We start from the raw sequence: 27914 nt of genomic DNA on the forward strand, positions 1-27914 counted from the left end.
AAATGGATGCTGCTGCACAGACATGAGTCTGACCTCCTGCTGCTGGGGAAAACTCCAGCAAGGGAGGCCTGGACAATAGGTTTCCTGTCGCACCTCCCCAGACATCCTGTAGTGTATTGGAGCAGCGTGGGTTGAATGGAAAGATGCTTTTCCAGTCCCTGCCTGGGGCACACAAGGTGCTCCATGCATAGCCCGGTTCAAACCAGTTGCTGGGGCACTCCAGCCCCGCTCTGGTGCGAAACTGGACAAAGGGAAAGGGTGTGTAACCACCCCCTTCCCAGGTCCACCCATAGGAGGGACATAGCAGGTAATCCAGCCCACTTTCATAGTATAAAGGTAGGTGCTGTGTCCCCAGGACTTTAGATCATCCTGAAACTATTGGACCTTCGATGTTCTATTCTGACTAGAAGACTGAAGACATCCCCCTTGTGGTCAAGGAGTGACCACCCTGTGCAAACAGGCACCACCAGTAACTTGCCAGTGTGCTTTGTCGACGCTCCTGCCGGAACCCGAAGACTCAGCGACACAGGAACTGGACTCTCAGACTTCTCTGACTCCGACCCACATCCACAGCAAAGCTGAGACCCGTGGCGGACCCGAGAGACGTGGGACCGGACACCCTGGACATCCTGCATTTTGCTAACTGCATTGACTCCTGAGGTAACTTGCAGTTGTGCATTGGGGTACGAGAAGCCCAAGACCCGAGCGCCATTTGCACCGAAGCTCAGCCCTCCACACTCCACGAGTGCCGCGTGGGGCCCACTCCTGCATTTCAGCTCAATGCGTCTTCCCGGTTGCTATCCCGCTGGCTAGTGAGCCCCCTGAAGACAAACCTTTGAAACCAAACTGCTTTCCTGGTTGAACCAGGCTTGCTCCAGTTTCCCTGCAAAGGAGAAGCTCCTCAGACCTTGCTGGTCTGGTCCGAAGCTAATCTTCACTTCCTGCGTGGATTGCGTTTGCCAAGGCTTGTTGGGTCCAGTCCAGATACCGACACCACAGTCAACTAGATCCTTCGTGGGACTGCTTGAATCCAGCTCCTGGTCCTCGTCGACACCTCCTGGTCCTCGTGGCTGCAGAGACAAGCTTCACCTCTTCACCTGAGATCATGGCAACATCGCCTGGTTCCTTCCTGGTCACTGGACACTGGCTAGTGACCTAGACTCTGTCCCCTCTGCTTTCAGGTTCTTCAGTTCTTCGATCCGTCCTTGGATCCACCCGGACACTCTTCCTCTGGCCGCCTGCAGCACTTCTTTTGCAGATCTCCATTGAAAGCATCGACGAAACCCGACACCAAAAGGCACCTATGCACCCGGCTTCCCTGGGTGAGGTAACACGAGTACTCCGGTGCTCCCGTGGGTCTTGACTCTCGAAGTGTCCTAGTCTAAAGAAGTTTTGTCATAGTCTATCCGGAAGTGCCCTTAAACAGTAACTTTGTAACTTCTTTGTTCTCCATTGTAAGTCAATGTTAACTCGCGACTGTGTTTAGACACTGCACGCGTCTTCCCTGGGGCTCCTACTTCCTAACCTTTGGTTGTTTAGTGTAGCCCCAGCAATTCCCTAGGCCCTAGGCCTATTCATTATTCCTGAAGTGGTTCTTATACCACTTACTTAGTATATGGTTTGTGAGGCCCCTAGGGCATAACTGTATTTGTGCAACTTATAGTATGCTAATTGAGTAACTTATGATGTACTTCGATCTGTGACCTCATAAAGAGTGCAGAGGGGTTGTGTTAGAAATAAATACATATATATTTGATATATACCTTGTGTGGTGCCCTTTCATTTGGTATTCAAGGGATTATAATTGGCAAAACAGCTTGCTTCACAGGCTCTCTGAAGTTTTAGCCTAAGACTGCTGGTCCATGCTAACACTAGGATTGATTGACTTTACAACCACCATCAATAAGGGTCGTTTAGACAGGTGCATGGTACCCACTAGAATAGTGGACATCATATGCCAGGCTAACTAATCACATTGGTGTGCAGCGGATGGGATAAGAGCTTGCTGTTGTTTTACCTTATAATCTTAAGAAATCATTTGAAAGATCACATTAAGGTACCTGTAGGTACATATAAATCAAATTCTTATAATACTTTACGTTCTACTGAACTTAGCAGTTGTAGAGGAAAGGGCTCAGCACACCCTGACTATAACTCCTATAGAGATTCTAGTAGGAAACCATTTAGTGTAGGTAGGTGCACACACCACACCTCACCAGAAAATGTCCTTGGAAGCAGACCCTAGTGGACCTCTTCAAGAAGACACCCAGAGGGTGCCCTCTAAGTATGACTCATTTACTTTTAATGAACTTAGAGGCCTGTGTGCAGTTAGAAGATTGAGACAAGGACAGAGTCCAACCTTTAACCACCTGGTAGATCTCTTAGTGGCTCATGATGCAGAGAATGCATCAGACATAGATAACCAAGGTAGTAGAGAGGGGGCCATCCATCCACAGAAGAGAATGTTGTGGAGGATCTAGCACTATCTGATGAGGAGGTGGATGCTGAACAGGATGAGGTTAATGAACCTATCCTGGGCAACACAAGACTATCTGGAGGTGGAGAGGGCCTTGGTGGGCCCCCTCCTAACCTCCCAAGTAGGCCTAACCATAGGAACAGAAGGAACAGATCACTGTCCAGTGTTTCTGGTCATTCTGATTCCTCAGTAGGGTCCAGTGCCTCTGCTAGGAGGAGGATGACTTCCCCTCAGAGGAGAGAGCACAACACTAGGATGAAGGAAGTACATCTTAGGATCAAGAGGCAAGAAGTTGCCCTTGCAAAAGAGACCCTGGCTCTTGAAAGAGAAAGAAAGTTAAGTTGGTTAGAACCCACTGGTGGCAGCAATATTCCTAGAGATAGGGAAAGGTCTCATGACCATAAAAACCTAAATAAGATTGTCCCTCCCTACAAGAGTGGGGATGACATCCACAAGTGGATAACTGCTTTGGAGAGGGCCTGAAAAGTACAGCAGGTACCCCAGAGTACTGACTCTGGGGTACCTGCTGTACTTTGCAGGCCCTCTCCAAAGCAGTTAGCAGCAATCTTATGGCTCTCCTTTTCAGATAAAGAAAGAGACAAGTTCCTCACAGTTAGTGATGAGGATGCTAACAACTACACTGTCCTGAAGAGTGCTCTGATAGATGGGTTTGGCTTAACCACTGAGCAGTATAGGTTGCTGTTCAGAGACACCCAGAAGACACAGATTCAGGACTGGACTGACTTTTTAGATTGTGCCACTAAGGCTCTGGAGGGCTGGTTACTGGGCAGTAAGGTCAATGACTATACAGGATTGTATAATTTGATTATGAGAGAACAGATTCTTAATAAATGTCAGAACCAGTTATTGCATCAACACCTGATTGACTCTGATCTGACCTCTCCCCAAGAATTGGGAAAGAAGGCAGACGGATGGGTCAGAACCAGGGTGAAGCAGAAGGTACAGAACCAAGGTGGTGTTCAGAAGAAGCAAGACCAAAAGGGTGGGGAGAAAGCATAAGACCAGAAGTCTTCACCAGGTCCCCAAAAAGCTTCTAATGCTGGGAGTCCCCACAAATCTAAAAAGAAAGAAGATCCAAAGAAACCATGGTGCAAATTTTGTAAGGTTAACCCTCACTGGTCCAGTGAATGCACCAAAAAGGAGGCAGCTCCAACCACCATTACCCATAAGGCAACTGTTCCCCCTAGTACAGCTAATAGTGGTGGTTCTCAAAAGCAGGGTGTAGTAGGGTTGACCCTGGGAACTGAGGTGGAGTCTGGCCTAGTCAGAATACCAACTCAAGCTGTTCTTGTCTGTGATGTGGACATGGCTATGTCCTCTACTGTGAGCCCCAGTAACTTGGGCAAGTACAGACAGACTCCTTTAATTAATAACAAAGTGGCTCAGGCCTACAGGGACACATGTGCAAGTGTCACCATGGTGACACCCAACTTTGTGGACCCTGGACAGATCATACTAGGTGACAATTACCTAGTGACCAATGCAAGCAATGTCACTACCACCCATAGTATGGCAATTGTTAATTTCTCCTGGGGAGGGGTAACTGGCCTCAAAAGAGTTGTTGTTAGTTCAGACCTCCCTGTAGAATGTTTGCTTGGCAATGACCTAGAATCTTCAGTCTGGTCTGAAGTCGAGTATAGGACTCATGCAGAAATGTTAGGTATATCAGCACATGTCCTTGCTGTGACCAGGTCACAGGCCAAAAAGTTCAACACTGAACAGGCCCTGGATCCTGAAACTATGGACCAGATGCCTACCAGGAAGAGAAGCAGTAGGATTAAGGCAGTGCCTTCCCCCTTGCCTCAGAATGAGGATCAGCCTTCCAAGGAAGCTGATTGTGAGACCTAAGAAGGAACTGTCCTAGAAGAGCTTGATCCTGATCAGGTTGAGTTGTTTGGGACAGGGGGACCTTCAAGGGCAGATCTGAGGCAGGGGCAGTTGGACTGCCCTTCTTTTGAACCCCTCAGACAGCAAGCTGCTGCTGAAGCTGCTGGGAATGCTAATGGAACCCATAGAGTGTATTGGGATGAAGAGCTCCTGTATTCAGAGGCTAGATACCCCAAGCCTGGTGCTTCCAGGAGGTTGGTCATACATTTGGCATTCAGGGGCTTCCTTCTTACATTAGCCCATGATATTCCCCTTGCAGGATATCTTGACCAGAACAAGACTAGGGACAGACTTGTCCCTCACTTTCACTGGCCCCACATGTCAGAAGACACCAAGGAGTTTTGTCGCTCCTGTGTCACCTGCCAAGCCAGTGGCAAATCAGGGGGCACCATAAAGGCCCCCCTAATACCACTACCTGTGGTGGGGGTTCCCTTTGAAAGAGTAGGTATTGACATTGTTGGACCAATGAATCCCCAAACAGCATCTGGGCACAGGTGTATTCTGGTGGTAGTGGATCATGCCACCAGATACCCAGAAGCTATTCCCCTAAGGACCACAACAGCACCTGTTGTGGCAATAGCCCTCCTGGGAGTTTTCTCAAGAGTGGGTTTTCCGAAGGAGGCTGTCTCATGACAGAGATGCAAACTTTATGTCTGGATATTTGACTGCTATGTGGAAGGAGTGTGGAGTGAACTACAAGTTCACCACACCCTATCACCCACAGTGCAATGGTCTGGTGGAGAGATTTAACAAGACCTTAAAGGGCATGATTAAGGGTTTACCTGAAAAGCTTAGGCGAAGAGGGGACATCCTACTGACCTGCCTTTTGTTTGCTTACAGAGAGGTCCCACAGAAGGGGGTTGGCTACAGCCCTTTTGAACTTCTGTGTGGGGACCCTGTAAGAGGACCCCTTTGTCTGGTGAAGGAAGGATGCGAGTTACCTTTCAAAGCTCCAAAGCAAGACATTGTGGATTATGTACATGTGTTTCCGCTCCAGGATGGCTGAATGTATGAAAAAGGCATCCAAAAACCTTGAGGCTAGCTAGGAACTCCAAAAAGCCTGGCATGACCAAAAGGCTGTGCTGACTGTTTACCAGCCAGGGCAGAAAGTGTGGGTGTTGGAGCCAGTGGCCCCCGCAGCACTCCAAGACAAATGGTCTGGACCCCACACTATTGTTGAACAGAAGGGAGAGGTAACCTATTTGGTTGATTTTGGAACTCCCAGGAGCCCCCACAGTGTGCTTCACGTCAACAGACTGAAACTATATGTTGACAGGGCTGACATGGGCTTGCTCATGGCTACTGATGAAGGACATGAGGAAGAGAGTGACCCTCTCCCAGACCTGCTCTCTCAGAACCCTGATGATGGATCAGTTGATGGTGTAGCCTTGGCAGGCTCACTTATCAGCAGCAAAGGGACTGCAGACAAGTTCTGCAGGCCTACAGACATATGTTTTCACTGACTCCAAGTCAGACTACCTGGTGCACTCATGAAGTAGACACTGGGGACAGTCTGCCTGTCAAGAGTAAAATCTACAGGCAACCTGATCATGTCAGGGACTGTATCAGGACAGAGATCCAAAAGATGTTGTTGTTGGGAGTCATTGAGCCCTCAGAGAGCCCTTGGGCCAGTCCTGTAGTCCTGGTGCCTAAACCTCACACCCAAGATGGTAAGAGAGAGATGAGGTTTTGCGTGGATTACAGAGGCCTCAATGCTGTCACTAGGACAGATGCCCACCCAATACCAAGAGCAGATGAGCTCATTGACAGATTGGCTTCTGACAAGTTTTTGAGTACATTTGACTTGACTGCTGGCTACTGGCAGATTAGACTAGCTCATGATGCAAAAGCCAAAACAGCATTTTCAACCCCAGGAGGTCATTATCAATTTGTGGTAATGCTCTTTGGTCTGAAGAATGCACCTGCCACATTCCAAAGGTTGGTGAACCAAGTCCTCTCAGGTCTGGATGACTACTGTGCAGCTTATCTTGATGATATTGCTGTCTTTAGCTCCACTTGGGAAGATCATCTGATCCACCTGAAGAATGTTTTGGAGGCCCTCCAAAAGGCAGGCCTAACTATCAAGGCTACCAAGTGCCAGATAGGGCAGAGCAAGGTTGTGTACCTGGGCCACCTGGTAGGTGGAGGTCAGGTTCAACCATTTCAGAGCAAGATCCAGACCATAAAGGACTGGACTGCTCTCACCACCCAGACACAGGTCAGAGCTTTCTTGGGCCTGACTGGGTACTACAGGAGGTTTGTCAAAAGTGTTGGGTCCATTGTGACACCTCTCAATGACTTAACTTCAAGGAAAATGCCAAAGAAAGTTCAGTGGACAGTAAGCTGTCAAAAGGCATTTGATGACCTGAAGTAGGCCATGTGCACTGCACCTATTCTGCAAAGTCCAGACTACTCCAAGGAATTCATTGTTCAAACAGATGCTTCTGAATTGGGTGTGGGTGCTGTTCTTTCACAACTAAATAAAGATGGTCAAGACCAGCCAATAGCTTTTGTTAGCAGAAGGCTGACCCCTAGAGAGAAACGTTGGTCAGCTATTGAGAGGGCGGCCTTGTAGTGGTTTGGGCCTTGAAGAAGCTGAGGCCATACTTGTTTGGTACTCACTTCAAGATTCAGACAGACCATAAGCCCCTCTTGTGGCTAAATCAGATGAAGGGTGAACATCCCAAACTGATTAGGTGGTCCATTTCCCTACAGGGGATGGACTTTACAGTGGAACATAGACCTGGGACTGACCATGCCAATGCAGATGGACTCTAGATATTTCCACTTAGAACATGAAGACTCAACTGGTCAAGGTTACTTTAATGTCCCTGCGTTTGGGGGTGTGGAGGGGGGGTTGTGTAGGAGAGTAGGGTCTGCTTCCTATGGTCACCCCCCACTTTTTGTTGTGATTTTCTGATTTTTCGACTTTAGTGTCGCTGTGGGCCTGCTAATCAGACCCACAGCCCAGCTGTTCTCTCTCTAAATTGATACCATGTACTTTAGGTACATACCTGATTGGATATTGGGTCACCTCTGTGGGCCCCTGTATAGTGTACCATAGGTACCCAGGGCATAGGTGCATCAAAGGCCTACCAGGGGCAGCAGCATGTATTATGCCACTCCTGGCTGGCCATCCAATATGACACCACAGGCTTGGGTAAGGTGGTGTAATCACCCCTTACTTAGATATAGTATATCTATATCTACCTTATATATAGACACATATGCACCTATAAGTCACTCCTATGGTAGGCCTCGACAATCCTGGAGGCAGAATGTTTGGTTTGATGTGAGAGGGTGCCCTAGCATGAGCTGAGCCCCTCTGCAGCTTTCGAAACCATCTCCTTATAGCTGTTCTATGATATAGCTATACCATATACTCTTAAGTGCATTAGAATCCTCACGGTTAATGCTAACTTTGGTTTGGCTTTATCAAAACATGTTGTGTAAGGTGTCAAACACTTTGGAATACTACCCCATGCCAATTCTGGCAGCGGGGGTAGCATTCCACCCTTCTAGAGGGAAAAGACATGTATGTTACTGCTTTACTACGTTAAAGTTAAACAGAGTCCTAGCATCACAAAATGGATGCTGCTGCCACAGGAGTCTGACCTCCTGCTGCTGGGGGAAACTCCAGCAAGGGAGTCCTGGACAATAGGTTTCTTGTCGAGGGAGGTGCTAGCACCTCCCCAGACAGCCTGCAGTGTATTGGGGGTGGGTTGAATGGAAAGATGCTTTTCCAGACACTGCCTGGGGCACACAAGGTGCTCCATGCATAGCCCTGTTCAAACCAGTTGCTGCGGCACTCCAGCCCCGCTCTGGTGCGAAACTGGACAAAGGGAAAGGGGTGTAACCACCCCCTTCCCAGGTCCACCCATAGGAGGGACCTAGCAGGTAATCCAGCCCATTTTCTTAGTATAAAGATAGGTGCTGTGTCCCTCGGACTTTAGATCATCCGGAAACAAAACTCTGATACAAAACTCTTGGACCCTTGACGTTCTATTCTGACTAGAAGACTGAAGACATCTCCCTTGTGGTCAAGGAGTGACCACCCTGTGCAAACAGGCACCACCAGTAACTTGCCGTTCTACTTTGTCGACGCTCCCGCCGGAACCCGAAGACTCAGCGACACAGGAACTGGACTCTCAGACTTCTCTGACTCCGACTCACATTTTACAGCAAAGCTGAGACCCGTGGCGGACATGAGAGATGTGGGACCGGACACCCTGGGCATCCTGCATTTTGCTAACTGCATCGACTACTGTGGTAACTCGCAGTTGTGCAATGGGGTACGAGAAGCCCCAGACCCGAGCGCCATTTGCACCTAAGCTCAACCCTCCACACTCCATGAGTGCCGCGTGGGGCCCGCTCTTGCATTTCAGCTCAACGCGTCTTCCCGGTTGCTAGCCCGTTGGCTAGTGAGCTCCCTGCAGACAAACCTTTGAAACCAAACTGCTTTCCTGGTTGCTCCAGGCTTGCTCCAGCTTCCCTGCAAAGGAGAAGCTCCTCAGACCTTGCTGGTCGGCTCCGAAGCCAATCTTTACTTCCTGCGTGGATTGGATTTGCCAAGGCTTGTTGGGTCCAGTCCGGATACCGACACCGCAGTCAACAAGATCCTTTGTGGGACAGCTTGAATCCAGCTCCTGGTCATCGTAGATACCTCCTGGTCCTCGTGGCTGCAGAGACAAGCTTCACCTCTTCACCCGAGATCATCGCGACATCGCCTGGTTCCTTCCTGGTTCCTTCCTGGTCACTGGCTAGTGACCCAGACTCTGTCCCCTCTGCTTTCAGGTTCTTCAGTTCTTCGATCCACCCTTGGATCCACCCGGACACTCTTCCTCTGGCCGCCTGCAGCACTTCTTTTGCAGATCTCCATTGAAAGCATCGACGAAACCCAACACCAAAAGGCACCTATGCACCCGGTTTCCCTGGGTGAGGTAACACGAGTACTCCGGTGCTCCCGTGGGTCTTGACTCTCGAAGTGTCCTAGTCTAAAGGGGTTTTGTCGTAGTCCATCCGGAAGTGCCCTTAAACAGTAACTTTGTAAATTCTTCGTTCTCCATTATAAGTCACTGGTAACTGGCGACCGTGTTTAGACACTGCACGCGTCTCCCGTAGGTCTGCTACTTCCTAACCTTTGGTTGTTTAGTGTAGCCCCAGCGATGCCTTTGGCCTATTCACTGTTCCTGAAGTGGTTATTATACCACTTACTTAGTATATGGTTTGTGAGGCCCCTAGGGCATAACTGTATTTGTGCAACTTATAGTATGCTAATTGAGTAACTTGTGATGTACTTCGATCTCTAACCTCATAAAGAGTGCAGAGGGGTTGTGTTAGAAATAAATACATATATATTTGATATATACCTTGTGTGGTGTCCTTTCATTTGGTATTCAAGGGATTATAATTGGTAAAACAGCTTGCTTCACATGCTCTCTGAAGTTTTAGCCTAAGACTGCTGGTCCATGCTACCACTAGGATAGCTTGTCTATAAGGTTGACTTTACAACCACCATCAATAAGGGCCGTTTAGACTGGTGCAAGGTGCCCACTAGAAAAGTGGACATCATATGCCAGGCTAACTTCTCACATACTTGGCCTGTTCCTCTGGCAGGACTTTCTAGTTTAAATTTGTACCCAGACCCTCTTTCGAGGGATGGTATTGCTTGAGTATCTATTCAAAGGTAAGGAATCTGCAGCTAGAAGTCTCTATCAGATGGACAAGTTACTTACTGTCTATAATGCTTTATCTGGTAGAGACTGCATCTAGCTGCTGATTCCTTACCAACCCACCCATCCTCCCCACTCTACCAACAGTTTCTACAGTCAGAACTCATCCTTTTCAGGGCTCTAATTTTGACACACCAGCGTCGGAGCACTTCAAGGCTCCACGCTTCTGGCATGGTAAGTTGTGAAAAAGTAACTGACATCAGCGCACCTGAGTGGCACCTATATACGTACAGCAACATTACTCCGGTGTGGGCGTTGATGGATGTGGAACAGATTCGCGCCCCCTACCAGCAGGCAGGGGTAGTGCTTGAAAAACCTTCTGAACCAGCTTGACGCCTAGGAAATTCAAAGATAAGGAATCTGCGGCTAGACATAGTCTCTACTAGATAAGGCACTACCGAAGGTAAGTAATTTGTTCTTTAGTTACTTACTCTTGCTCAGTGGCTGGGGCTTCATAAATTCCGGTGATATCACATCTGGAGATGGACCCAGGTCTGGTGCGGCATGGCGCCACCTTGCAGCTGTGGAGAGTCACATCTTGGGAAAACTTTTCCAGACCAGTCAGGAACCTCGAGAGGAGAATGCAGAAGGTGAGCAATCAGTGAGAAGAATATGTATAAATCAGAAATATTGTTACCGGAGGAAAGTAACTGTTTCTTCTGTTTTGTGTACTTGTGGATGTGGCAGCCTCTAACATGAGATCTATCTGTAGTCAGTATTTTGCATTTGTGACTAGGAAATATTTCCTTGGAGAAGAGCAAATGGAAGAAACCTTGCCCTTGGCTCCATGATCAAGGCTGGGAGGACATCATCCGGCTGGCTGAACTCTTCCCAGAGTTGTTCGGGTCTCTTCCTGAAGATGTTGAAACAAATGAACCGGAATGGAAAGCTGTAAGTTTTAGACCATTTCACTTTACATCTAAAAATGTTTGTCTTGCAAATAATAAGCATTACATCAATGACATAGCAGGTTACATAAACAGTTTGGATGCCTTATTGGTCAACAAAATGTATAATGTATTGTATTTTGAGATTTCTATTCAAGCCAATTTTTAGTGATACATGAGAAATTAATTATATACTTTCTTTCAAAACTTTCTATTGTGGTGAGGATCACAGAATAAAAGGTTGCTATTTAAATTTTTGACAATACTTTAATGTCGTCTTCAGGGCGAAATCATATTGTTTCATAATTTGTAAAAGAAAGGTTTACACATACAAGTGGACATTTGAGAAAAGTTACCACGTCAAGTTGTTTTGCTGAATCTGTGACTGACAGCACAGTTCCATTCACTATATATAAATATGGAAAGCATTCTAAATTACCATGATACATGATATTTTTCCATAATATTTCTAAATTGCAAGATACTCACACATAGACATTTACTGGTGGGTTTGAAAACAATGGTAGTTAATGGTTAGATCTAACCCGAGTTGCACTAGGGATCTTCAATCTATTACGATGGAGCAATTTTTAAAAGGCATATTTTTGGGCATATACATCTTGCTGTAATCCATTAATTCATTCAAGTCAAGTCAATACAAGCTTTATTCGATTAATTAAAATCATAAAAGCAAATCCATCACAATTATACAAATGACATTTCATATGTTAAAAACAATTCATATAAACAATTTAAAAAGCATTTAAGAGAACAATTTCATATATTTACATTGGATAGTGCAATTCAGCGGTACAACTAGTAGTCAGTAATTATGATCACATTTCAGGGAACATTTAACTTCATTTGTTTAGACTTAATACGTGTAGCAGCAACCAAAAAACTTGCGACCCCAAATATTACTTTGGTGCTACTTAGAAGCTGTAGGTAACGGAGAGCGGGACAAACTTGTATAAACCCTGCTTCTCTCAAAATGGGTAATAAAAACTGTTTCCTACATTCCTCATAATGGCCACAAAACTTAATAAAATGCATCAGGGTATGTTCAGAGAAATTGTCACAGCTACAGGGAATAGATGGATTTGACTTGCCCCATACTGGGTAATTCCCCAAAGAATATTGGATGATATTAAGTCTAAATCTCACAAGGAGATTGCGATGGAAGGGCCGGGTCACAATAATCAAGTAGGGCTCCAATTTCGGGGTAGTCTGAAGAATGTAATTAGCTCTTACTCCCGGTTTTTGGAGCTCCACTTCCTCCCGTTCCAACTCCCTACGTACCAGAAAATTATTCTTAATCCATAATACGTCACCTCTCTTGATGGTATTCGGGGCAAAGAATAGTTTGGGCCTACCCAGTTTGTAAAACATATTTTTAATGTAGGTCAGCCATGGAATATTGTTGACTTTATCCAGTGCCAAACAGTCTGTGAGAATGGAATGATTTAAACTGATTTCTGGATTCAGCCAGGTCTTGGCCCAACAGATCAGTGGTGCTAGCTGTAATTGGTCACTGATAAAGCCAAGGCCCAGCTCTGTATGAACTGAAAGTACTGGAGTTGATTGGGGGACCACTAACAGGGATCTAAGAAACTTATTTTCTACCACCTGGAGTTTATCTTGTGGTAGATAGCCCCATAGAGAGGCCCCATACCTAGGTATTGAAAGGCGTTTTGATTTGTAAACTGCCAACAGTGCTTCTACTGGACGCGATCCTGAACGTTTCGCAAAACTCAGTAGAGCAGAAGTTGATCTTGTGACAGCTAAGCCTTTAGCATTTAGTTGAGGCTTCCAGGTGCCCTTTTCATCAAATAAGACCCCCAAAAAGGTAAAAACCGGAACCTTGACAATTTCTTCACCGTTGCATAGAAACTTTTTAGCCTTTACACTTTTTAAACGTTTCCCGGCTACCATTACGTGAGATTTTTTATTATTAATTTGTAGATCCAACGAGGACATAAGAACCCCAAAACCATCCAGAAGTTTCTGTAGCCCCACCCCAGTACGAGCTAGCAATACTGCGTCATCCGCGTAGAGGAGTACCGGAACTGTGTAGTCCCCCACGCGGGGGACATCGGAAGTGGACCCCTTCAAGGCTGGTTCAAGGGAATTTATATATAAAGTAAATAGGAGGGGGTGCCAAAATGCACCCCTGCCTTACACCCCGTTTTGATCTAAAGAAGCTGGTAGGTCCACCCTCTCTATTGGTTCTAAGATCTTGATGCAGTGCCTCTAGATAATTCACCAAAGGCGGGTCTATCCCTATGTTGATTAAGATCGCCCAGAGTTTGGACCGATTGACTAAGTCGAAAGCCGACGATAAATCCATGAAGGCCATATATAATTGACCCTCCTTAGCCAAGGTGTATTTACTTATTAGCATGTGGAGGTTTAGGCATTGATCTAAAGTGCTCCTTTTGGCCCTAAACCCGTATTGTAATTCTGAAAGGACCTTCCTCTCTTCCAGATGTACACCGAGTCTCTGCAGAATGACTCTGCCCAAGATTTTAACAGCAGAGTCAATCAGAGAGATCGGCCTGTAACAGGCAGGGTCAATTCTTGAGCCTTTTTTAAAAACGGGTATTATAGATGATGTGGCCCAGGACAGAGGGAACCCCGAAGTAATTGTGGAGTTGAATACGTTAGTAAGTGTTTTAGTCCAAAACTCCAAGGGGGTCCTATAGAGATCTGCGGGGACACCATCTGGTCCCGGAGCCTTATTTTTTGTCATCTCTACGATGGCCCTTTGTACCTCCATTTCCTTAAAACATAAAGGAGAGACTGCTCCATTATCTGTGGGATTCACTGTTAAAATATAATCCTCTGTGCTATTGTAAATTTTACTGAAGTGTGACACCCATACCTCATCAGGGATCACAGAGTCCAGCACCATATTATTTGTACCAGAAAAGTAAGGGTGGTTAATTACAGCCCAAAATTTTGAGCTGTCTCTAAGTACATCAATCGACATGAGATCTTCCCAAGCCTCCTTTTTTATGTGTTTTTTACGATTATCCGTGGCTAATTTATAGTTTTTCCTAAGTGCGGCCACCAGCTCCCGATTTCTTGGGTTTTGTTTTAGTGCATGAATAAGTTCTTTATGGGCTTTTGAACACGTCTCATCAAACCACCTTGGTTGGTCGAGAACGTCCCCCTTCTTGTTACGCTTCAGTTGAAGTTTAACTTGAGCACAGATGCTGGTAAAAGAATTTAAAACCACTTTCCCATCGACTTGACTGTCTTGGCATATTGCCATATCAACCTTCACTTTGTTCTCTAATTCCTGCATAAAAATGTCTGGGTCCACCTTGGCCCAGTTCAGCCTCCTCCCCTGATCTTTAGGAATAAGTTTATCAGAATTACATTCCTCATTTTCCTTTAGATTGTCTGCTTCCCACCCCTTATGTAGGGACAGAATCAGGGGGTTATGGTCGCTAAAAACTGAAGTTGCGACCTCGATGGAGGAACACACATGGACTATACCGGGGGAGACGAAAATGTAATCGATTACAGTCTCTGCCTCTCTACCTGCAAAGGTCGGAGCCCTTTCCTCCCCTCCACTTCCCTCCACTACATATAAATTGATATTTGCGAGGAGGTCTCCCAGCAACTCACCCTGGGGCGAGTGTTCGAAGTGAGTAGAGATTGAACCAGGTGGGCCTATGTTTAGTTTTGCCAGACAGTCCCAGGCACAGGGGTGAATATTAAAATCTCCCATTAAGATTATTTCGAATAAAGCGTTTTGTGTTGACTTGTAATGTTCTAAGAAAGAGGCCAGTTTACTCAGGTGTGTATGTTGTGTATCCTTCTCTGGCGCATTATAAAAATTCAAAATTAAGATCTTTGGATAGTTAGGACGACTCCATTCTAGTCCTTGCAAATTAGCTGAAAGAGTACCCCAATCAGTAAAAGAACCTGGGAGTCTGAGTGAGGTTAAGATATATAGACCACCTTTAGGTCTCCCTCCAAGGCCAGGAGTAGCCTTAACTTGGAAGCTACAATAACCGTCTAGGTAAAAGAGATCACTTGTGGCCCAGGTTTCTTGTAGGGCTTGATCTCATGTCGTTTCACATATTGTAACCAGTTATCATCCGTCACCTTCTTACCTAGCCAAGCTACGTTCCAACTAATTATTTTGAGCAAGGAAGGGAATTGCGATTGAATAATCTGGGCAATACTAGACGTGTTAACATTATCAGAGGGTAGTTGTCAATCGTTTATATCTAGATTAGATAGAGCAGAGAATCTATTTGTTAGTCTTATATCCGAGTTGACTCCTATGCCACTCATGTCGGTCGTGCCTGTTTTTGTAACCCTCAGGGAAGCCTGTTGTGTTTGATACGAATTGCTTTTGGTTTTGTTAGCATTCAATGTAAAACCTCGAAACGAGGGATCTGTGTGCCGACCTGCTGTGGGTTGCGGAAAGGGAGGTGGATAAAAATAACCCAAAGGAAGTGGCCTGATGCCACGTCCATCAAGCTCAGAGCCGTCCCACAGCAAAGTGTCCCCTATGTTTGGTCTGCTGAAATTTACAACCACACAATCTCCTTGAATGGTCTTTTTCCGTTTCCCCACCCACTCAACCCTTCTAGTCGCGATGATGCTCGTGGCAATATCAGCGCTCCCACTACTGAACTGTGAGCACCACCTTTTGGTTCTATCTAGAAGATCACTCTGAGTTTCCACAGCGCCATTTTTAGAGAGGGAATTCCAGACAGAACCACCACCAGAGGGGCAGCTTGTGGGGGGAGGTGTTTAATCTGGGTAATTTTGAGGTGCGGTGATCAGGGGTGTGTCGATCGTTAGCTAGGGTCTTTACATGCATAACCTCGTTGAGTAGGGGATGGCTTTGAACCCCCGGGGTAGAATCTGTTGTCTTTGCGTGTTTTATAAGGCTTCCTAAATGAGTCTGCAAATCCTCTCCCGGGGGGGGACTCTTTGTCTGTGTCCTGAATGGGCACCCTAACTTGATTTTCACGTAGGGGATTACCATCATTGAAACCCATCAGGTGGGCCCTTAGGTCTTTCAGAAAAGTGTCGATGTTTTCACATCTCTTAACGATATTTGCCACACAAAGGTTCAGAGAGTCCACAATGTCCTTGCCAATGTTCACAAGCACAGGCTCCAAATGAGATTCAATTAGTTCCTTCATCAACTCCGAAACATTTTTTGGTAGCCCAAGGTTCGATGTATTAGCCACCCTCCCTTTAGTCTGATTTGTGGGTTTATTCCTTTTGGTATCTTTCTTAGTCATTTTTGTATTTTCATCACATGGCCTTTTCTCCCTCGAGCTAACTGTTTCAGAAGTGACCACAGAGACCGGGTTATCCATGTCACCCTGAAGGGAATTAACTACAATAATGTCTGGCTCTAGAGGGATGGTGGGTACTTTGCTTGGAGACATTTCTGCATTCGGAGTGGACATAGCGTCTGTAAGTAAATCAAGTCCCAATTCCTTCTCAACATTTGCAATTTGATTGTTTAAAGCCCCTACGGCATAGGTTAAATAGGAAATGATAGACTCCGATTTTCGGGGCACCTTGGCCTTCTTACCTTCCCCATCTCTGGTATTTAATTTACGCTTCCCCATCCTGAAGCCAAGGGGGTTGGCCCGACCCGACCACTGGTGTCCCCTGATGGCCACAGATGGCCTGCCCTCTGCCCGGGCTCAGCCCGGCGTCGCCCGCGCGGGTCCGCGACGCGGGGGGAGCGTCCTGGTTATGTAGCGCCTCCGGGCGCGCAGCGGCAGGAAGCAGGAAGTGGGCGCACGGCTCCCTGGGAGCTGTAGTCTCCAGCCGCGAGCCGCGAGGTGGAACAATGCGGCACGGCGAGACCACAGCGTTTGGGCCCCAGGAGTGAGCGAGCGTCTGTCCAGCAGGTAGGGATTCCTGGTCAGTGATGTAGCCCCCCATTCATTCATAAATCCAATCATTGTCATGTGGGTGTGTTTGTGTGTGTATATTCACCGATAAAAAGTTAAAGTGTAATTATAATTAGGTCTTGATGATATCTTTACGTGAAAAAATCGTAGAAATTCATTGAAAAAAAATTTGAAGTAACATTGTAGTTAGGTGAAAATGTCAGTTAAAAATACCATTTTGAACTGAAAATACTACTGAGCAAACAATAACTTTCACCTCCTCTATACCACGCTTATTACCTTCCATATTACATCACTCATGATATGTGCAATAACATCATTGACGACATCTCAAATGACATCATAAGCAGTGCATGGCAGGGTGCAAGTTATAGTTAGTTCACTAAATGGTGGTAATGTTATCGCAGGTAAAGTACAGCATTAACATGTGCTGGGAACCGTTTTGTTCATAGATCCTTCAGTTGCTGCTGCACTCATGGACTAAAGTGAGCGAAGGAGCAGTTATAACGGGTCAAGGGGCCAAAGAGTGAAGAAGCGCTGGCAAACTTAGAGTTCCGCATTATACAGGAAACAAATATAGCAGCGAGATGTGTGTAGACGAGCTTCAAGGGATATTCCAGTCGGCATTTTAAAGTCAGGCAGATACAGGCAGTTTTTCAGGAGCGATCACCGTGAAGGGCGAATATAGGACAACAGTTCGAACATAAAGGGTACCTTGAGCAGAGGATCACAAATGGCTTTCTTCACAAGAATCAGCCGTTTGGTGAAGGAAACAGATGAACCTCTAGGCTGGAGGCGCCCTGATCGGGAGCGTCCGCCATTTTGGAGCTGATGCGATGTCCAACATTTTCGGCTCGAAATGATGCCGTAATTAGTGTGCCTCGTCGGCTTGTGCATCTCCTGCCATGGTTATGAATGGCTATCCAAACCACCTTTTTGTCTAGAGCCCTATTTAAAATCGGATCTTACTCAGTTTGAGAAATTTCTGTTGACTAGATTTAGATTGGGTAGCTTTTTCAGACTTGTTTCATTTCCCACCCAAAACGATTGGTCAACAACCCTTGCAACTTGCCCTTGTGACAGTGTTTCTGATACAAGTAATATTCATACAGTATTGTTCTGCAAATTTTTTGACGCACCTCGTAGTCGCTGGATAATCCCAATACTAAAGAACATGGGACTCCGAAGATGTCGTCCAGCACTACTGGCATTGCAAATGCTGGAAAATGAACTATATGCAAAATTGATTGCCCACTTTTTAAAATTCTGTATTAACCACCGCTCTAGTCTTAACACCGCATAATCACTGTATTTCGAGCTATGTATTTATCCTGTATATTAATTTTTAAAATACTTTTATTTTATTTTTTATCGACAATGTCTTTTAAAAATGTTCTTTTATGGCTTTCTTCGAAAACTGAATAAAGATAATTTTGATTTCATTTGATTTGAATGGAGATGTTAACAACATACAATTGTTTCTGCGCTTTCTCCATCCCTTCCCTAAGCCTGTACCGGTTACCCATCAGTCTGGCGACCACCAGCTGAGACCCCAGGCAAGTCACCTCCCTTAGGCCTCCACGGAGTCATTGCTTCGGTTTCGATAGCCGCACAGTCTACTTCTTGCCTCCTTGGAAAGTCTGGGCAGCTCAGTCACTGCCCCCGTTGAGGTTCCTGGAGAGCAGTTGGAAGAGGCTCGGACGAGGTGACAGTCCAGAGCTCGGTCGACGTTAGTGGGGTAAGCCGTTGCTCCAGGGAGCAATCAAAGGTTCCGATGAGGTGAGCAGGGTCTCAGGACTCGGACAGTATTGGTGAGGTCAGGCCAGAGTGGGATTTTCAACAAAGTTGATCCCAAAGCCTGAGAGTTCCAGATCAGGACTCCGTCCCGGTGGCCATCTTTGCCAATGACAAGTAACTTGTTCTGCAGTCTGGGAACACCAGACTTGGTTTAGTGGCATTCTTCCCCATTTGCCTGGACCAGTTCAAATCGGTCCTCTCAGTAATAAGGGGCTACTAGGTCGGCATTAGATGGATATACATCTTATCCGGATTAAGGCAATTTAAATCTTAGGCAAACTCGCAATTTGTACATTGTTCTTATACTGACATCTGATGCAATTTGTTTTGCGTACATTATTAGCTGGTTCGGCTAGACTTGGCCTGCAAGTGCAAGACCAGTTGCCTGCAGCACCTGTCATTAGTCCTGCAATTGTTCACTCAGTTATGGGCAATCGTCCTTCTAATCGTGAGGAAATTCCATGTTGGATTGCCCAAAAAATAGATCAACCTGAAGCTGTGTTTCCCCATACGGGACCACAAGACAAGCACATAATTGTAACCACTGGACTGGTTCCCACTCTTGCAGACTCCAACACTTGGGGGACTGTTTTTGCCACAGTCTGTACTCTCTGTCATGGCACTTCCTTGATGGCTGTTCTACAGAACGTCCTCAAACAGATACAGAATGAACATGGGGCCCCTAGATTTAAGGATTAAATTAACGGATAATTGACCCATAGTTCCTGAAATGAATTTTTCTTAATGGTAAAGGTCAGGCAGCATCTCTGGCTATACGCCCGTCCCTTACCGCAGTAGCCGGTGCCGACCGCAAACGTGAGTTGCCTATAATTATTGCTAATGTATATACATTGCTAGGACGAAATCATTTGGGAACTAGACCTTCAGTTCCACCACTTTGCAAGCCTATAACTGACAAGGAAGCATCCCAGCCCATGAGGTTGCTAAAAACCATGGGATAAATCTAAACAGCAACAGAAACGTAAACCTCTTTGAGGTTCTCCCCCCTCTGAGTCCTCTGAGAGACGGTACGATTTTCGCGATCACATTAAAATCTAGAATCCAGACAGGTATCAGGTTCCTGATACACATTCTCCTCGTTCCTTTCAGGAATCATTGGCCCAGCAGTACGACAGGTGAGTGCGATCTAAACGCAGACAGGTAAACCAAAGAGGGAGACACAACACTCTTCTGACGTGAAGGGAAAAAAAGAGGAAAAGACTGTTCAAGATAAACCTATGTTTCAGAAAAAGAAAGTAGCAGCTTTCACTGTGAAATATGCCACAGACAGTGAGAACCCTCATCATGAACAGGAGTTGGGTGGTGATTCTCCTCGACAGTGCAGCAGAAGTCACTATAGTACGCCGGAATCTCTAGGAATGGCCCCTCCAGACTGGTTGTATCACTTAGATATTCATATTGAAGGTGACTTTCAATGCACCATTAACACAATATTCTGGGATCACTCAACTAAATCTTATGACATCCTCTTGGCGGAGGGCGATTGGCCCCCACCATTTGTACTGGCATCCCCCTAAGATTGAGGATGTGATTTTTCCTTCCTTTTTTAACCTTGGCCCTCACAGCGTCAAACTAGCTTATGCATCCAAATGGGCCATTGCATTGGCCTATGCACTTTACTGTAATCATGTGAGTTGGGATAAAGATTCCCCTTATCATGTTATTCCTATACGGTCTACCACACAGGTGCAACAACAATATCCTATTAAACAGGACGCTAAAGTGCCCCAGTTGGAGTACCAGGGTGTAATTGAGCCCTGTTTCTGTAAATATAGAATCCTCTTTCCTGTCATAAATCTGCATCGTTCTTATTGCATTACCTTAGATTATAAACATTTGAATAGTCATACATGCACATTTGCGGTGCAAAACATGCACAGTACGGCACTCATTAACAACGTAGTCCGTAAAAAGTACAAAACCACCTTGTACATTTCCAATGTTTTTTTCAGTCACAATTTAGCTCCTGAAAACCAAAACTTGTCTGCCTTTAGTACGCTGGGTTTTCAAATGCGCTATACATGATTTCCTATGGGCTATAGGAACAGCGGGAGTTTCGGCAGCACAAATTGTGTAAATTCTTTATGACATTGACCCTAACGCTCTGTGCTATTTTGACGATATCTACTTGACATACAAGGAATTGAATCCCCACCTGGCAAGAGTAAATCGCATAATATGGGATTTGCTGAACTTGGATATAACTTCAACTTTTAAAAATCGAATAAACCTTATTTAAGCGTCCTTATCGTGGGATATGAACTTAATTTGAACATGAGGGAAAGAGTCATGACCCTCACTTTTTAGAGAAATGTGCACAATTGCAACCTCCAAACACATTAAACTAATACAATCCCTGCTAGGATTTTTGAATTTTGGCAGAGCATACATTCCTGATTATGTTCAACACATTAAACCCCTTTATGCATTAATACACCCTGATTTTTCCACTTAATGTTGGACATCAGAACACATACATGCACTCAGATCTTTACAATCTGATTTGCTTGAAACATGCCCTTGCATACACATATCAATACCACGAACCTGGTGATTCAAATTTTACCTGGTGCAATCAGATTTACATGCATCACCTTCAGCGAAGGTAAAACAGTGCCTATCACATATATAAATCGCATTTATATCAAAAAATATTACATTAAAAAATACACCCCTTTGCCAAAGGGTTTTCCTTCTAAATATTGTTATCATTTAAATAACCAGAATGTTCCTTTTGCAACTATTCCAGGGGCTGTGATCGCTCAATTTCCAACCGAGACTGCAGACATGCTTTAGCAGTAGCTGCACATAATGCTGTTACTTCCGTGTCTGCTGGAGTAGCAGCCACTATTTTGCTGTTACAGCAATGCTGTTGGTGGGAAGGCTTGTACCAGCAGGCCAGAAAATATGTCCTGTGCTGTGATATCTGTCAACAGATTAAAGGCTCCACCATGGCTCATCCACCCCAAACACTCCTCTTAATTTCCATCAAACCTTTTTGCTGTATTTACCTGGATCATTGTGGTCTACTGATTTCAAATACTGAGTTCTAACTTATTTTGGTTACAGTTGATTCTTGCTTTAAAATCCCTTTGGGTTTGGCCAGAGCGCTTGGCTGATGCTCAAATTGTTATTAAAGTCTTGCATGTCCTTTTCTGTACTTATGCATGCTGTGCATTCCACTTGTACCATGATCCGGCATTCGCTTCTAAAGCGTACCAAGATTCAATGATGTCCCTGGGGGTGCAGGTTAATTCTTCTTCTTCATATAGGCCTGAGTGCAATTATGTTGTGTAAAGATTGAACCATGACTTCACCAGTCCTCAACAGCCAGAGTTGTAGTTACTGGGCGTAGTTGGTTTAACCACCTCTAGGGGGTTCAACAAGCTCTCAATAACCTCCTTAAAAGAACCCTGGGTGGTCAGGCTGCATACAAAGTTATTTTTACCATCAAGATGTATGTTCCAGACCTTGACGGTCCAGACATTGTGGTGGCTGCCATAGCCATTGACGTAGATAATCATTGTGCCCTCTGACAGGACCTACAAAAGTTCTGTGATGCTCAATCAAGCAAATACGTGTCCGCATCTCTCTCTCTGAGTGCGTACAAACTACATTATCCGTCTGACTTCCAAAGGTTGGTCATCAGGTTCGAGAGAAGGTGGCAAATAAAAAGGAGTTTGTTCCATCCTACCGTGCTCCTGCCCTGGTTCTAGGCTTGCAAGGTACAAGAACTGTGATTCTGCCACCCCTTTCTGGTCCAAGGACAAACGCTTTGTCTTCATCAACCATGTCAAACTACACCATGTGACGATTCTACATAGTATGCCATGAGGTGTTTGTGCTTCTCTATAAGACTTTCCTTTGTGGCCCATGAGCACCACTAATGCTGATCTTCTCCGGGGGGGGGGGGGAGGGGGGGGCGCTGAGTCGTCCGGCAACACCATGACTGAAAGCATAACTGTTTGTACTATTGTGTCTTCTAATACGGATGTTATTTAAACTCAATGATGTGTTGAATTTTCCAAGTCCTACTACTGAATTTCAGCCTCCAGTTTTTCAGCTAAGAACCTCCGGGCGGGTATTACATGGATCAAGAATATTTTACTTCAGACAGTTCTTTTTTGCATCTGCCTCCAGCAGGGATTTGTGTTTTTATTTTATGGTTGAAAAGCACTTATCTAGTTTTGGCTAGGACGTATGTCTGAAGCATACTCTTCTTGGTATTTTTGTTCATGTGGATAGGATTTGTGACTGTTTTTTTCCTATTGATGAATGGCTACTACCTCCCAGAACGTTCTGCAATGGAACTGATCAATGGGGTGTTGGCACCTCATTCCTCTTTGCATAAACTGAGAAGAGACTTGTACCTCGTCAACATTTCAGTTTTTACAGTGACTAATAGGATTGTTTGAGATAAAGTTCCTTTCGATATATTCAGCCCTACGGAGACCCTGAAGGCAACATGTGTTCAAAGTTTTTGTGGGTGAACAACTAAATAGCATGGTGCAAAATAGTTCATTTAATTCCACATATTTTTTATTTCCTAACGGTTGTTTATTGTGGCCAGTAGACACTAATGGTTGTCATGCTCGTTTTCTTAACTCCACACCTGGGTTCAAATCAAACAGACCTGACCCCTGGTGCTCTAAACTACCATATTCTGGTATTATTACCACCTATTCAATGTCAACAATGGTTTGAACAAGCCACACTGTTGGCAGTGAAACAACATCTTTCTCTCCGAAGTCAATCTAAATTTATCAGATTTTCTTTTGTGTTCCAAATGTCCACGTTCTAAAAGATTTATTTATGCTACCTATAATGAAATTTGGAAATTATCACATATGGAAGTTGCTGCACATTTAAGACAAATTGACCTAGATAATTTGGATAAAGTGCTTGCTGTTCTTCATTACAGTTTTAATACTTTTTCTTCTTGTAATTACAATTTAAATAGCCTTGCTTTGTCTGCTATTGATACTATGCAAAATGTCATGTCAACATTGTATCATGGGTAAAGTCAGGATAGATCTAGTATGCAGTTTAGCTGTTCTCTTCAAAGCCTTAAAAATGGGCACATACCATGGCACTACTTGAATTGCAGTAATTTATTAATGCCCTTAAATTTAACAAGCACACAACAACTGATGGCAATAAAAGATGCAACTTGCACAATGCTGCATTTAGAGATATTGGAACAACTTCCATTCACTATAGCAGTAACACCTTCAGCTGTGTGGTTGATGCACAGAGTTATTCTTTACCTATCTCAACATTTCCGTTTACAACGTGCATGAATTTCCTGTTGGTAGATATGAACCCCTTGGGAACAGCTTCATTCATGAACCATGGTCACTTACCTTTAAATATCGTTGTGACCAGGCCAATAAGGACATTTTCCTTACTGGTGAAGAATGCAACTCTTCTGTCGGACATTCAGTCGTTTGTAAACACATTAAAATTCGGAGCTTATGCAATACTTCAGTGCCGAATTTGGCCTGTTATTTAAAAGGAATTCCAGTCCCCGCAATTCTTCCCCCTCATTACAGTCCTTTCAAATAGAAGTTATTTAATACGTAGCGATCAAGATTGTGGTGAAATACGAGATGGAATTCCCTTATATTTTGTCCATTACCCAGCTCGCCACTTGTTGCATCAACATCTTGTTTCCCTCTCTGCATGGGATCGTAGATAGCTCGTTGTGGCCTTCCATTCCAACTTTGAAGGCAGACTTCAACAAGCTAAGCAGACTGAAAGCATTATTGTTTCAACATGAGGTAGCTCTCACATCTGCTCATGAAACCTTCGAATTGCAGCTGGCTAGAACTTCTATTGAAGTACAGTCATTTTTAAATACAAACCATCCCCTGCATTTCAGTGAATTAGTGCATCAAATTTGTAAAAGTCTCTAATACGGCCGGTCTTGCACACTTTCTTAAAGTTGTTGGCCCCTGTCTCATCAGGTAATTCCAAACTGTCTTTGGAATAATACCGGCTTTAATCCATTCCTTTTTTTCCATTGTATTTGGAGGATTTCCACTGCTGTTGTTCCTCATTTGCGGCACTCTCTTCTTGTTTCTACTTTTCTGCAATGGATGTTCCATTTGCGGGCTCTCTGTAACTACAACCGCTCCAACACTAATGTGAGTGTATGCTTCAGATTTTGAGAATATTTCTATGGCAAGAGCTGGATCTTGACTGGTTCTTAACATTCCAGCCTGCCTGATTTACCTGCATACAACGCGTGTTCCACTTCCTCTGGTGCCCCCTTGAATGGGCGCTAGATATTTGCTTAGCTGTGCAGACACCTGCTGCCTTGGACATTGAACTGCTAATGAGTCCCTTAGTTACCCATTTTCATGACTGTTCCTTGGGTTTGCTACTTCTCCACAAAACGAGGTTTGAACAAGGAAGTATGTGCAATCGGCACATGGATCACGGAATACAGGCTTTACTAACCCGGATGCAGGTTGCCCGGTAATTATTCCAGCATCGGCTGGAAACGAGGATCATGTCTGTTCTTTGGAACTTGTGACTTGGGCTGTTGATCAGTCAGCTTTTGCTGAATCAGGCTCCGTTATGGAGTCCCTGGCCTTTAAATTGGTGAGTGATACAATGAATTTCTTCAAAACACCATTATTCGATTATTTTTCTAAATTGACAATACTTTTTCTAGTGTTCAGAATATAAATTTTACAAGCTATGCTTTGAGTTTGTTTATCTTTTAATTACCTTTATCTTATTTAGTTCTTCATACTGTGCTATTATCTTGACCAAAGATAGGGTATTGTGTTTTTCTTTCACGGTACATTGTTGTTTTCCCAATGTTAGCCCAACTGTGCACATTGTAGACCGCTTTTATTTTGCACACTTTTCTACATACTGTGCTTGTCTTTGTGCCCCATTGTATCTCACACAGAACCTGCAAGTATTTTTGTGTTTTATTCTTTTCCCAGGATTTAGTCTGAACACACTACACAAGGTCAAACAAGAATGCCCCTAGATATTCTCTCTGGTCAGATACTAGCATTTAGACATAACAGGAAAATGTTGCACACTTTTCTACATACTGTGCTTGTCTTTGTGCCCTATTGTATCTCACACAGAACCTGCAAGTATTTTTGTGTTTTATTCTTTTCCCAGGATTTAGTCTGAACACACTAGACATGCCCCTAGTTATTCTCTCTGGTCAGATACTAGCATTTAGACATAACAGGAAAATGTAGCTGCTGTTTGAGAGCACATATGACTTGTCTTATAAATGAGGAGACAGGTTCTGAAAAAACACACTGAGCTAAGGTCCTGAAGCACAAGTGCTGCGTCAGCTGCCATGTAGAACATCCACCTATGTATGCTAAGGTACAGGGTCCATCACTAATCCCAGAGTTCTCTAATATATAATCATTTAGCTTCAGTAGAGGAGAGTTTAGGCTAGTCAGACTTATAACATGAGAGGGACCTCTATGGTATATGGTTTGTTAACCATGCTAAAGATATTTTTGGTATGCATTCGTTGACTAATTGTGGCGCAAATACTGCATCTTAGAGCATGATAGTTTAAATAAATATTATAAACTTCCTTTGTGTCTCTTGTTTATCTTATTGTTGACAAGTTCGAGTGAGAGAGTGAAAGGGTGTGTCCTGTTACCACGATCCCTGAGAGGGTTGAGAGGGTTGTGTTCTGGGGTGCTGACTCATTTGTTTCTCTGGAAAGCTTAGGAGGGCAAGTGAAGCACCATAGCTATTCTGACTCATGCATACTGAGGTGGTATGGTGACTCAGTCCCAGCATGCTGATGTTCTATGGTCCCAAGCAAAGTTCTGTACCTGAGCAGAATCCCTGCAACAAAGCTTGGAAGGAAACTTCTTAGGAACTCAAATGCAGACATTTCAACAGCTTTTAGCACATTTTTAACTCCAATCAGTGCTCGGTCTCAAACTCAGAATGCGTGCACCCAAACAATGAGTGATCAGGTGGTAGTTTGGCAGGACCAGCAAAAAGCTAAAAGGGGGAATGTTGTTGTTTGCATGCCAGCCGCTTGCTTTCCCTTGGGAGAAAAGATGTTCAGTGATGATTCAAGTCTCAGAAACTGTGCCGTAAAATTGGTGTTTTATGCTGCGTTATTTCCCCTTCCTCTTTTCTTTAGTTAACGATAATGTTTTTGTATTTAGTGGTACGACCTAGACACCTTGGAGCAATCTCCTTTTCCCCTTGGCTTCAGCGACAAAGTTACACCATTTCAGAAGCTGCTGCTCTTGCGCTGTTTCCGTGTGGATCGTGTTTATCGGGCTGTGACTGACTATGTCACTATTACAATGGGAGAGAAGTAAGTTGCTAGAACATTTATGTTTTTACTTGATGTATACAGACTAGCATGGGATTCAACCATTCATCTTTATTCTATGAGTGGAATAATGCCAGTGTAAGATCATAAGGTGCTTTCTCTAAATGGTAAATCTATTTTTATTTTAGTAAGTCACCCAAGCAGATAGTTTATCATTCTTGGGGAGGACTTGGCACTATACAATAAGTACATTTGAAATCCTGTATTGGGATAAAGAATGTTTTATATTCACTTGAAGAGTGGAATAGTACTAGATATGCTAGGAAAGATTTGATTAAATGTGGTGCCATTCACAAAAAGGTAAAGTAAAAACTCATGGTTTCATTACACTTATGTTTGGAGCCACCCTCTGCCTTTGGACCAGGGCAAGTCTACTTTTCCAGGAAAACTTAAATACCAAACTTTCTGATGCCAATTTCCCACCTGACCACCTGTCAACCGATTACACTAGTCGAGTACACAAGGCCAGCCTGCACAGGTGCACCCCCATCCCGTGCACATAGAAAAAGATCAGACTAAGGTCTTGTTTATATAAATAAATACACTCTCCCTAGAACAGTCACAAACAAACTTCATGTCACTTCTTAGGTGGTACACAGTTGGGGCCCCTTCCCACAGCCTACTTGTTGCTGTACCTAACTTGGTAATGCATCATGGGTGTAGGGGCAAAGGTATTTTTTCATTTCCATGGCAACACACCCGAAGCAAATGAGAGAACACAGACATAAGATCATGCAAGCAAAAGGTGTGAACCCGCAAAATCTGCATTAATTAAGGATGTGCACAATATCTTCGGCCCCTTTTGTAATATCAAGTTGTTCTGGGCAGGGTTAACCTGATCCACAC

At 44.5% G+C, this 27914-nt stretch overlaps 1 protein-coding gene across 2 annotated transcripts in view; it reads left to right on the forward strand.

Moving 5' to 3' along the window:
- The window catches only part of DNAH10 (dynein axonemal heavy chain 10), a 2445728-nt gene that overhangs the window by 2233322 nt on the left and 184492 nt on the right, over positions 1-27914 (forward strand). For both annotated transcript variants that reach the window (XM_078667623.1, XM_078667624.1), the window contains 2 exons: positions 10853-11007; positions 26896-27050. In XM_078667623.1, coding sequence (XP_078523749.1) covers positions 10853-11007; positions 26896-27050 — 310 coding nt within the window. The remainder of the gene's footprint in view (positions 1-10852; positions 11008-26895; positions 27051-27914) is intronic.

This window comes from Lissotriton helveticus, chromosome 11 (assembly GCF_964261635.1).
Source record: "Lissotriton helveticus chromosome 11, aLisHel1.1, whole genome shotgun sequence".
Taxonomy (NCBI): Eukaryota; Metazoa; Chordata; class Amphibia; order Caudata; family Salamandridae; genus Lissotriton; species Lissotriton helveticus.